This window comes from Phyllobates terribilis, unplaced genomic scaffold, assembly GCF_046119375.1.
Source record: "Phyllobates terribilis strain yellow unplaced genomic scaffold, ASM4611937v1 Scaffold_2__4_contigs__length_985480577, whole genome shotgun sequence".
Taxonomy (NCBI): Eukaryota; Metazoa; Chordata; class Amphibia; order Anura; family Dendrobatidae; genus Phyllobates; species Phyllobates terribilis.
The window spans coordinates 662,426,762-662,440,432 of NW_027362762.1; the positions used below are offsets into that span (position 1 = coordinate 662,426,762).

Consider the following 13,671-nt stretch of genomic DNA (forward strand, 5'->3'; position numbering starts at 1 on the left):
CTGACCTAAACCCAATTGAGCATCTCTGGAGAGACCTGAAAATGGCTGTCCACCAACGTTCACAATCCAACCTGACGGAACTGGAGAGGATCTGCAAGGAAGAATGGCAGAGGATCCCCAAATCCAGGTGTGAAAAACTTGTTGCATCGTTCCCAAGACGACTCATGGCTGTACTAGCTCAAAAGGGTGCTGCTACTCAATACTGAGCAAAGGGTCTGAATACTTATGACCATGTGATATTTCAGTTTTTCTTTTTAATAAATTTGCAAAAATTTCTACATTTCTGTTTTTTTTCAGTCAAGATGGGGTGCAGAGTGTACTTTAATGAGAAAAAAAAAGAACTTTTTAGAATTTACCAATTGGCTGCAATGAAACAAAGAGTGAAAAATGTAAAGGGGTCAGAATACTTTCTGTACCCACTGTACTCACCTAACCTCTGGATCCTGGAGAGTCTGCCAGACAGTCAGTTTTCAGACGCATTTGGAGCAACCAGGTGACATCATTGTGTCACTTGCGCTGGGACTCTAACGTCCTGTGCATATGGTCTACAGACCAGAAAGACATACAGCAGGGATACCATGTTTTGTATGCTGATACGGATAAGAGTGGTGGTCACTCCAGGTGCGTCGTGCTATATCTGTCCCCCCGGTAGCTACGTTACTGCAAACAGCCTTAAGTCAGAAAACAGCTTATACATATAGATATACTTTATAAAATCAATTAGCATAGAATTTTGGACCTGAAATGGTATGGTAGTAGGAGTAGAGAGTCTGTTTTGTATTTGATTTCTGTGTACAGCCACACATAGCATCCTATCTATAACTGGCTATTATGGGATATAATCTTATTTGATACTCTCCCACAAGGTATTTAATAACTGGTCTGGAATAGTGTTAATGGTGGTGAGTAATCATTTCATTTGATCCTTGCCTTTGCCTCTATATATTGCCATATAACTCTTCTAGAGTCTCGGCCCCCTGATATTTAGCGGAATCCCTTTTCCTTATTCCCTGCTATGTTTTGTCTTTGTCATTTGCTTTCGCACATCTGCTTGTCTCCTGATGTCACACAACTGTGTCTGTCCTTGTCTCCAGCTTTGTATCCTGCTGCCAAGCAACTGTCTTTCTCATTGTCACTTTGAGTCCTGCTGCCATGCAGCTGTCTGGCCAATCGCTGTGTATTCTGCAGTATATAAATATGACCCCTATTACCAGGCATTACATTGGTCATTGCTTTGAAGGCTTCTAACCTATTTTTCCATTTGCACTCATATACCGCTATCATATGGCTGTCTGTGACCACTTCTCTGCGTCCCTCCGTCTGTCACTCAAGGACCTTTATTGCAGCTCCAATTTTTAACGGATGTATTTTTGGGTCCTTGTGTCATAGCAACGTGATCATGTGACAATTTTGAATATTCATGAGCTCCTCACGTTCCCAGAAGCAAGGGACTCTGGGAGACTGCTCACTGGGGAGACACTGAACCTATTAACTGTCATTATCATTATTTATTTAGAAGAACAGCAGCCTTTTCACAATGTATGTACACAAAGTAATGCTCAGCGCAGGAGCAGTGACATTTTTATACCGTATACTCTTCTGCCGGCAGCCTTACAGCCTTTAGACAAGATAGATTAAGCAGAAAGCTAAAAAGCTATCCATGTCAGTGTGCAGGCCTCAGACTAGACACCACTGCTGCCGACTGCCTGCCCCACATATGCCTTCTATGGACCCCTGACTGAGAGGAATAAGATTAGAATGGCACTGCCGTGTTTCAGAGCAAGAAAGGGTCTCGTTAATCAAAGACTAACTGTCATACTGTTTGTGGCCCATAGCAACCAATCAGAGCTCAGCTTTCACTTACTTACAGTAGTTTTAGAAATGAAACCTAAGGTCTGATTGGTTGCTATCAGCAACTAAGTCAGTCTTGATATAGTGGTGATAAATCAGGTCTATGTTTAGAAACAAGCTGAGAATGTAGTGTTGAGCGCAGGTGCTCGTTACTCGAGTTTGCCTAGGGTGCTCGGGTATGCACAGGGTATTGCAGGTGCTCAAGTGACATGTTCAAGTCCCCATGGCAGCATGTTGGACAGCCACAAAACATGCAGTGATTGCCTGACACACACGGGTAATCATCAAACATGCGGCCGTGGAGACTCGAACAAGTCATTCGAGCACCCGCGATACTCGGTGCATTCCCGAGCACCCTAGGCAAACTCGAGTACTTGCTCTCATCACCAGTAGCGAGTAGTCACGAGGACAACTCCCTGCCAAGCATGGCTTTACTGAAAGCCCCAATTCTTGAAGGCTGGCATTTTACACAATAGTCTTGATGACGAGTGCAGTGGAGTAAGATGTTCCATAATTCACGAAGAGCCGAGCATCTCTTGATGAATTTGGCACATCTTCCATCTTCCGTGGGCCATCGCAATAAATGTACTACAGTGGGGAGTACATTTCTGTCAAAATTCATGCTAAGTTTTTTGTCAGCCACACCATTTTCTAGTTACAGTCTGGTCATTTTAAGGAATTAACCATAGCCGTTTGGGACTGGTGTAAAAACGCCAAAAATCACAATTTATTTTGCAATTTTAAGTTATGTGAAACTTTTGCAATGCTTCATATGGTTTTACGCCAAAGTTCTTCCAAAAAACATTTGAACAATCAGCTTATTAAGGGTTGGGCTGAGGATGGCTTCAGGGAAACCTGTCTTTCCGTTGGTCACACTGCATTTTATTCAAGCAACAGGAATCTTCGTAATAATTGCTTTTAAAAGAGTTTTCCATTGTAAGAAGAAAAGTCTGTAATCACTCTATGTGACTGTAGACTGCCGAATCATTACAGTGTGCGATGGGCATACTGTCATGATTCTCTGATATGGCACATGCAAGTGGGTGGTTACATGAGCACATGTAAGCGATTTGCATCCTTGCAGTCACATGACAACTAGTCTCATCCAGCTTTTTTGAACAGAAGAGAATTGTGAGAAGCTAAGAAGAGTCTAGTCGGCACATGACGGCAAATTTGCAAATCCCATAAGGTCACATGACCACCCACCAGCACGGGGAATACAGGGTAATTGTGACTCTTTAGGAATCGCTTCTTTTTTTCTGGCGTTTTATAAACCTTAGCCATTTTTTTTATTGTTTTTTTGATAATCTCTTGAGAGCTTTATCAATGTTTCTGACACAAAAACACTGACAAAACGCTCAAAACGATGTCCAGAAGATACCTATTGATCCTTCCCATTGACTTGTATTGTAAAGCATAGAGCATCTTCTGAGCAGAAAATGCCCGAAGAATGGTCAGGTCACTTCTTTTAACTGCTTGGCGTCTTTGGAAACCTGTAGGTCAAAGACTGAACATATGCACAGCAAGTCACTTTTACATAGAAATGAGTATGTTTATTCTTTTGAGCTTTTTGTTAACACTTTTTCAGGCAACAGGCCCACTCCAAATCCACTTGAAAAAGACATTGTGTGGACATTTCCTCAGGCTGAAATCAAACATGTAGTTTTTGTGAAAGTTTTTGATGCAGTCTTATATGCTAAAGCACAAAGAAGGGAAAGTATGAAAGAAATACTTATATTTTTACTTAATTTTGTATTCAGTCTTTTTAGCAAACGTGTTTAACTGTGTCCTTCATGCTCAACATTTTTCAGACAAAGCAATGAGAAGGGGGAGTATACAAAGAGTTAAACATCATTTTAACTCTATACATACAGGTAATAGGGCACCTACGAGTACATAAGTTAAATGGGTTGTCCAGTTTATTTATTTATTTTTTTCATTGGTTCCTGGTACAAAAAATTTAATATATCTGCACTTATCTGCTGGCGTTCCAACACAGGCTCTCTCCGCAGCTGCCCTTGGTTTTTGTTGATATGGCTATAGCGGTGACGTCATGTAGACATCATGTCACCTCTTCAAACGATCACTGAGCTCAATGTAGATGGCACTAGACCACGAAAAACCACAAAGACCAGAGGCAGAAATATAGTGAAGGTATGAGAGTGCCAGTGGGTAAGTACAGAAAAACATTTAAAGGAAAATCATTCAAAGCTGTATAGAATAGCTCCGCCAGGCTTTATCGGGTTACAATTAGAATACAGTTTTTTGGGGATTCAGACAGAACCTCTGACCTAGTGCTTGGCGGATAGCACTGTATTAATGTAAGCCTAACCTAATAGGGCATAAGTACAAATATACTCCCCGCTTAATTGTAAAGTGCTGCAGAATATGTTGGCGCTATATAAATAGAAATTATTATAATTATTAATTATAAGCATGTCCGCAATCCGTAAGAGTGTACAAAGCAGTCATCAAAGCAAAAGGTGGCTACTTTGAAGAACCTAGAATATAAGACATATTTTCAGTTGTTTCACACTTTTTTGTTAAGTATATAATTCCACATGTGTTAATTCATAGTTTTGATGCCTTCAGTGTGAATGTACAATTTTCATAGTCAAGAAAATACAGAAAAATCTTTAAATGAGAAGGTGTGTCCAAACTTTTGGTCTGTACTGTAGATGAGATCAAAAATAAAAAAATCTGCTGGAAAATTGTGCAGCATATACGCTACATGTACTGTATATGCAGCCTAAGAATATCAGTTGTACAGAGTACCATTGATGTAAGGAGGACAGATGGGACTCGTTATACATGTACTTCTGTATGTGGGATAATAAGCAGAAGCTAATATAATGTTCAAATGCAACATGTAGTAGGTTAGAATGTAAAGACTTGTTACATATGTCTGTATGTGTCATACGCAAGGGAGAGTGGCTCCCCATTGTGACATATACACTGTGATGTTGTGTTAATCTGAGTGACTGTAGGACCCTGAGCCTGTCTGCTCCCTCACTGCAGTGCTGTGTATTAGATGGTTAGGGGCTGAGCTGCTTCTCTGGTCTCCTGCTCCCTGGATGCAGCTCCAGCTCCTGCAGACAGGTATGTGGGGAAATCAGATGGGTTCTGGACATAGCCACGAATATGATTGCAAGGCTGACATATTCTTTATGTAATTGAGGGTCAATATAAAATGCAGATCAGATGAGCCTAGCAAATAGGGCTATATGCAGGTGTATGACTTAAAGGGTGGTCAGATATGCAGGTGTCTTGTGGGGTGGTATATAAGACATATTACCTATGAGATTAACAAGGTAATATATATATATATATATATATATATATATATATATATATATATACACACACATGTATATATATATATATATATATATTGCTTTCTCTATCTCTCAACCGCTATATAAATAATATAAATAACCCATGAAATTGCATATATCTATATACTGTATATGTGTGTGCAATACATATATATTTATATATATATATATATATATATATATATATATATATATACGTGTGTTTCTGTGTGTGAAAATAGACTACCACACAAGCAGTAGATATCTATCCCAGTGTATATTGTCCAGCAGATTCTTCTTTTTACTACAATATGTATTTCATTTGATTTCTTATATCACTGAGCAGATTTGTATTAACCCTTATTATCTTTTCGTCTGTGCTTTCCAGGTCATATACATTTCCATAACGAGGAGCCTGTTTAGATTTAAAGGACAAGTCTCTTTTTTAAAGACAACCACAAACACAGGATTCATTTCAGATGCCACCAATGTTACCAGCTAAGGAAACTGCTTTCTATTATTGGCAGTACCTCAAGGGTTCGTTCTTCTCATAAAGACATGATTTCTAAAAAAAGGTAATTAACCGAAGGGAGTAAATAATGATGTCTCAAAATGATTACCTGCAAAATAAAGAACATCACTATGCATTTTTGGTGTCTTCGTGAAAAGTAAAGATCAGCTGAAAGAAACACTATGAAGATTTTAAGAAACCTCACACTGCATTAACTGGCAGCAACAGCGAACAAAGGCCCAAAAAGAAAAAAAAGAAAAGAATGACAGCAAATATATAATACAGGAGTAATGATTTCTTACAAACTGAAATTCATGGCAAAATATTACAGTACTGGCATAGGAAACATCTGTATGTGACAAATACAGACCTGAAATGTGACACATCTTGAAAGAAACTCCCTCTTTTCCCCTATTCCCCTTTCTCATCTTGACCTTTAACCTCCCCCATGTTTATTCTCCTTGTATTTCCTAGTTCCTTTTAAATTTTACTTTATATTATGTTTCTTATTTTTCTTTATCGCCTGCTTTTCTCATTTGTTTTTGATTTTTGTTAATTGTTTCTGTTCTTTTCTATTTGGTCTTTCTGTGTTTTCATTGATTCTCTCAGGTCCTACCTCGCTCTTATGCGTATAATGGGTGATGGTCCCTTGAAAAAGAGAGTGATGGTGACCTTTTATCCAAATCATCTTCATGGATACCTCCCTTCCCTCTTTCACATGGAACTTTTCACTAAATGCTTCAGGGAACCCTATTTCAGCAAGTCTCCATTATGGCACCCTTTTCATTATGCTTCTTATGGACCTGTTGGCAGTAGCTGGGAATGTGGCTATTATGGGGGTCATCATGAAGACTCCATCCCTCAGGAAATTTGTTCTGGTCTTCCACTTGTGCGTGGTGGATCTCTTGGCTGCACTTACACTTATGCCCCTGGCTATGTTGTCTGGAAGTGGAGGCACTTCCTTTTATGAAATCCAAGGATTAGGGCAGATGGCTTGCCGTGCATACCTGTTCTTGAGTGTCTGTCTTACCAGCACTGGCATACTATCAATCTCTGCGATAAATATTGAAAGATATTACTATGTGGTACATCCCATGAGGTACCAAGTCAAGATGACTATGGGACTAGTCAGTTGGGTACTAGCTGGTGTCTGGATTAAAGCTGTACTCACATCCCTAATCCCTGTTTTAGCATGGAGCCCTCCTGTCCCTGGACATTGCAGCTTGCAGGGAGGTGGCAACAGTGTCTTCCGAGCCGGATTTCTTCTCTTTTATTCCTCCTTTTATTTCTTACTGCCTCTTACCATCATCATTGTTGTGTACTGCAGCATGTTCAAGGTGGCACGAGTAGCTGCTCTACATCAAGGGCCTCTACCCACTTGGATGGAGACTTCACCTCAGCGCAGGCGCTCGGAATCTCTCAGTAGCCGTTCCACCATGGTAACAGGATCAGGAGCCACACGTGGAACTCCTCAGCAACGAGTGACAGGTGGTGGTTCTAGAAGTGGTGGGAAGGCGGCAGCTGTCTTAGCTGCTGTAGGGGGTCAGTTTCTATTATGTTGGCTACCTTATTTTGGCTTCCACATATATGCTGCACTGCGCTCTCCACCTCCACCTCCTGGCTCACGAGTGGAATGGATTGTTACATGGATGGGGTTTCTTTGCTTTGCCTCCAACCCAATATTTTATGGTTGCCTAAATCGCCAAATCCGTGAAGAACTGGGAAGGTGGGTTGGATGTTTCTTTAAACGAGGGGGTAATGGGGAAGATGAGCTTCGATTGCCAAGCAGGGAAGGCTCTATTGAAGAAAATTTTCTGCAGTTTTTGCAGGGTACTGGCTGCCCACCAGACACCAGGGCAGTTGTTCATATAGCCCCTAAAGGGGATCAACCAGCTGTAGACTTCCGGATTCCAGGGCAGATTGCAGAGGAAACATCTGAGTTCTTAGAGCAACCATGGGATTTGACAGCGGTGGGTAAAGACTATAATAACACTGGTCCATCTCCAAAAACATGACATCTAGCATAACTTTCCCTGCTCTTGACAATCTCCTCAAAAGTGTGATATAATGCAGAATTTTCCTTGATGCATTCCTTTAAACCCATAGTACATAATTACCTGTAATCCAACTCATTCCATGTGAATATTCAGTGTCCTTTTTTTCCAGCACACTATCTAGACCATGAAAGTCTTTTGTACAGTGTGCCATTAGAAGAGGACAATGATTTCACTCACACTGAATGTCAGTAGTACACACTTACAACCTGCCATAAGCCTTGGAAACCTGTATTGGATTTTAAGCTGCATAGAGGTCAGCCCTGATCCAGGAGTGATAGTGAAAAATGCATAGTTCCTGCACTAAAAAAAAACCCTAAACTTGAATAAAGCAACAACATAAGCAAAATTTAACAATAAAGTTGCAATTCTTTTTATCGTAAAGGGGTTGTAACGTTTTTACAACCCCTGCTAATTAGGCTCCCCTCCATATATATCCAGTATCTTTAGAAACCTTTCAACTTCCATCTTTTGACTACAGCCCTCTATTACATGTTTGTAGGATGGGGGGGGTGCGCTCAAAATTGGTTCTGTACATAAATAGTGTCTTGGAGCCCTAGATGTAGGTATGGCGTGTATGGCTGATAAGTCAGGACAAACTTACCTCTGTTCCTAGTTCTGTGTGTAACACCATGGGGTTCAGAACGGCAGGGTTGACTAATGTCTTTTTCCCTGTTATTAATATCAGTCTACTTAGATCCATGATACTAAGGATACATATAAAAATGGAGTTAGGCCTACTTGATTAACAGCGGTTGTACAAAATGTGAGACCACTTTGATTTAAAATTACTGCACAACTTATAGTAGATCTATATAGTGTTTTTGTCTGTGTAAATGAGTAAACCTATGAATTTTTATATTTGTTCAACAAATTCCACCCAAAAAATATCCAGCAGAATACCAAACTGATTATCCAACTAAATTTGATTGTATTTATTTGTATTTTAGAGCATGTGACTGAAGTATCTTTTACTATGATGTCAAATCTGGATTTGGAACATAATGCAAATAGGTGCCAAAAAATAGCTGCTGGTTGCAGAAATTGAATACAGTGTTTATGTTTGTACCAATAAATGTGTATTTTTTAATATTCACCTCATGTGGTCCTGTTCCTGCTTTTCACAGTGTTTATATGAAATATGTCTTCAATCACTGTATTTACAGTGACAGAAAAATGTATTCAAAGGGCCCAATTCATTAACACTGGCATTTTGTTTGAAAGTCTTATTGCTGGGAGTGCAGAAGTAAGATGTTCCTAATTCTTTAAGAGGCTTACACCACTTGAAATAGGAACATCTTATTACTGACCTGCACCTCTGTGTGCCCCAACAGAAATGTTACTCTTGACAGATTTAACTGGTGTACATTTTGAAGAATTTGCCTTGTGGACTTTGTTACATCCCAACCTGCCCATGCTCTGCCCACTTTAGCGGATGTCACCGGGGCTGTCGTGAAAACACCAAAGGTTGCAATACTTTTGCACAACTTTGAGTTGCACAAAAGTTTCATGACTTTTAAAAGTGTTTAACGACAGAAATCTGCTGATAAGATGAAATACTTAAATGGTGGTAATTCCTGCACAAATACAACCACAAAATACCCCCTCCCATTATGCACATTATAACATTTTTGCCTACTCATCTGAAGTCCATCCATTAAGCAAGCATCTTCTACTCTAAAACGCTGCTATGTTTAAGGGAAAATGTACTTTGAAATGTCGGCCGGGGACCCTGCATCTCAGAAGACTATTCCGAGGCAGGTCTGTTCTCCATGACTGACAGGTCTCTCCCTAATGACACATAGAAGAAACCTGTCAGTCAAGGGCACGAGGAAGGCAGCAAGGCGCTGGGGGACCTGCCTCTGACTAGTCTAGAATAGATGTATATTCTCTGGCTATACAGAGTAAAACATACGCAGCTGCGATAAGAGAGCCAGACTCTGATTCATGCTGCCCAATTCACAGTCAGCATGAATCAGTGACAGGTTCCCTTTAATAAATTCTATTTTTGTTCTTTAGTAAATCACAACCCTAGTTAGTTATATCTAGTTATTTTAATTGTGAAACAGTGTGAAACTAAAGAAAACAAGCAAAGAAATGCTTTATGTTAAAGACTAGCTCCAATCCTAGATGATAGACATTATTATCACATTAACTTACCATCATGTTTTATATTGCATGTGCCCAAAAGTGAATTCCCTAGTGCTGCCCTAGTACAATAGGAAACTGTAAATCAAACTGACACAGATGAACTTGCCTGCCGTTTCTAAAGGTTTCATTGTAAGGCTATGTGAACAAGGAGTCTTTTTGCAGAGTTTTCAGAGTAGAAACTGGGTATGTGCACAGAACGTCTTTTTGAGGCAGATTCCTCAGCAGAAATGCCCTGAACAATCTATTAAAAAAAAGTTAAAAGTACAAACATACGCAATTCTATGTAAACACAACTTGCTGTGCTTATGTTCAGGCTTCTAAAAACGCCATTCGGTTAAAAGAAGGGACTTCCACTCTTCTGGCGTTTTCCACTTTGAAGACACTGTGGACTTCACAATACAAGTCCATGAGAAAGCTTAAAAGGCACACAGAATACGACCAAATATTTTTGGAGCGTTTTGCCATCGTTTGGTTTTATTCAGTGGAGTGAAAAAAAAGACCTGAAAACAACAGTAAAGATGACTTCACAAAAAACATGGAAAAACAAACCAAAAAAACGTCAGCTCCAAAAAATGTCCAAAAAAAATACTTAGGACATGACTGAAGAAAAAGACACAAAAGACACTTCACGAAAAAAGACTCTGGAGTTTCCTGAAGTGTCTTCTGCTTCAAAAACTCATTTGGTTCCCCTGAGATTAAAAGACATCATGTACACATAGCCTATAAGCAGTGGTGTAACTATAGTCCGATGGGCCCCAGTGAAAAATTTGGACAAGACCCCCCCGCAAGTTGGTAAGATGTATGGGCCCTCGTAGCTGTCTGAATCCTATAAGGACATGTGTGCTGCCCTCCCTCTCCCATTGTGTTGTAATGTCCCCCATCCTGGGCTGATTCTGCTATATATGTCCCTCATCTTGGTTTATATGTCCCCCATCCTGAGCCCCTTTCTCGTATATATGTCCCCCATCCTGGGCCCCTTCCTGGTATATATGTCTCCCATCCAAGTATATATGTCCCCCATCCAAGTATATATGTTCCCCATCCTGGCATATATTTCCCCATCCTGGGCCCCTTCCTGATATTTATGTCCCCCATCCTGGTATAAATGTTCCCCATCATGGGCCCCTTCCTGGTATATACGTCCCCCATCCTGGTAAATATGTCTTCCATCCTAGGCCCATCCTGGTATATACAGTGCTGCTCACCATTATTGGCACCCCTTCATTATTTTCATCTTCAGAAATAAATGGAAATGTACCAATGCTATATCCTCAGTATTTTTTAGTTAGTGGTCCAAAGTAATACAGCAATAAAACATTGTTTTTCAACTTCCATGTTGCAATTTCAAAGAAGAAACAGAATACACAGCATGTGCAGCATTAAAGGCACCCCTAATTAATACTTGATAGCACACCCTTTGGCATTGAAGACAGCCTCCAAACGTTTCTTGTAGGCATCTATAAGCATCTTTCACTTCTCAGCTGACATTTTCTCCCACTTTTCCTTTGCAGTATGTTCAAGCTCTTGAATGTTTGCAGGGTTCTTTTTCCCAATGGCAGATTTCAGCTCACCACAAAGGTTTTCAATGGGATTGAGGTCAGGACTCATTGCTGGCCATCTTAAAACAGTCCATTATTTCTTTTTCAACCATTTCTGTGTACTTTTGGATGTGTGCTTTGGGTCATTGTCTTGCTGGAGGACCAATGATCTTCGACTCAAACCAAGTTTTCTTACACTGGGTAGGACATTTCACTCTAAAATCTCTTGATAATTCTCTGATTTCATGATTCCTGTGATATGGTCAAGGCCTCCAGTACCAGATGCAGCAAAGCAACCCCACAGCATTATGGATTCTCCACCATGCTTAACTGTTGGCAAGGTGTTCTTTTCCTTATAAGTCTCATTGCGCCGTTTGTTACCAAACTGTTGCTTTGCATTGCCAAAAAGCTTTATTTTTGTTTCATCTGTCCACAGAACATTTTTCCAGAAGGATTATGGTTTGTCAAGGTACTCTTTGGCAAAGATCAGTCTTTCCTTTTTATGTCTTTTCTTCAGCAATGGCTTCTTACTTGGCCTTTGCCCATTAAGCTCTGCTTGGATTAGTGTGCGGCGTATGGTACTTGTTGAAACCATGACCCCAGACTGTTCCAGGTTGGCCTTCAGGTCTTTGGATTTTTGACATGGTGTTTTTTCCACCATTCACACCAACCTTCGAAGACATCTCTTGTCAATTTTCCTCTTTCCCCCACGTCCAGGGAGGTTCTTGACTGTTCCATGCTTGACAAGCTTCTTAATAACATTGCGCACTGTTGAAACCGGGATACTAAGGTCTTTGGAGATGGCGTTATACTATTTGGAAGTCTCGTGTTTGCTAATAATAGCAGTTCTGATGTCCTCAGACAGCTTCTTTGTCTTCGCCATTGTGACAAAGGAACAAGGCCTACCGTGTGGCTTTTTAAAACACTGAAGTCATCATTCATTGGCTAAATCATGTCACATGGGCACAGACAATTAATCACAGGTGAATCTCTTTTGTGATTTACCACAGGCGAGTCAAAATGTGTTTCCATACGAAATTAATGTAAATGGTGCCAATACCAGAGACACAGCAAGCTTTAGGTTTTTCTATTTTCCCTCCCATTGTTTTTTGTTTTAAATTATTGTTTATCATTTGCTCTTTTGTATTTAACAAGAGTGCTCTATACAAAAAAACTGTTTCACTTGATTCATTTTTTTTCAGGCGATATTCCACATTATGTACTTAAACTTCATGGGTGCCAATAACGATGAGCAAGACTGTATGTCCTCCATCCTGGTATATATGTTCCACATCCTGGGCCCATCCTGGTATATAGGTCTACCATCCTTATATATATGTCCCCCATTCTGGGCTCCTTCCTAGTATATATGTCCCCCATCCTGATATATATGTTCCCCATCCTGGTATATATGTCCCCCATCCTGGTATACATGTTCCCCATCCTGGGCCCATCCAGGTATATATGTCCCCCATCCTGTCATATATGTTCCCCATCCTGGGCGCATCCAGGTATATATGTCCCCCATCCTGTCATATATGTTCCCTATCCTGGGCCCATCCTGGTAGATATGTCCCCCATCCTAGTATATATGTCTCCCATCCTGGGCCCATCTTGGTATACATGTGCTCCATCCTGGTATATATGACTCCCATCCTTGTAGCTATGTCCCCCATTCTTCCACTGTTCTTTAATGCATAAAAAAATAAACGATTCTACTCACTGTGCAACTGCTCCAACGCCAAAAACCTGACGCCAGTTAATCCTATGATTCCAACACATTAAATTGCAATTTTTATGTGTTCTGAAAGGTGCACCGTAAAATCCATAAAGTTGTAATTCTACAAGATAGGGAAATATCTTGTAATGCTATATATGATGAATCCTGACATTCCAAGAGTCTAAATTGTGAACCCCAATAGTTGAGACAAAAGAAAAAATACAAAAATGTAGATCAGAATATCTGAAGCAAAGTTTAAGAAATTTAATATATCCTATTAATTCATCTTTGCTATTTAATTTACTAAGTTTTCAAATGAATGAGTGACATTAAAGGGCTATTCCTAAGATTTAAAATTATCTACTGGGATAATTCACAGGACCGGTGGGGGTCCGACTGGCAGGAGACACAACGTTCTTAGGAATGGGGCTCTGAAATTTCTCGTTGGAATGGAACAGTGGTGTGGCACAGCACAGTGCTTAGGTGATTCTTACAGTACTTTAGAGAATGAATGCATGGGGCATTTTAGAGC

At 40.2% G+C, this 13,671-nt stretch overlaps 1 protein-coding gene across 1 annotated transcript; it reads left to right on the forward strand.

The window, feature by feature from the left end:
• The first annotated feature begins 4,826 nt into the window (after positions 1-4,826).
• GPR61 (G protein-coupled receptor 61) lies at positions 4,827-8,794 on the forward strand. Its single transcript, XM_073670681.1, has 2 exons — positions 4,827-4,950; positions 5,554-8,794. The coding sequence occupies exon 2, from the start codon at positions 6,369-6,371 to the stop codon at positions 7,689-7,691; it is 1,323 nt and encodes a 440-aa protein (XP_073526782.1). The 5' UTR covers positions 4,827-4,950; positions 5,554-6,368; the 3' UTR covers positions 7,692-8,794.
• The last annotated feature ends 4,877 nt before the right edge of the window (positions 8,795-13,671 follow it).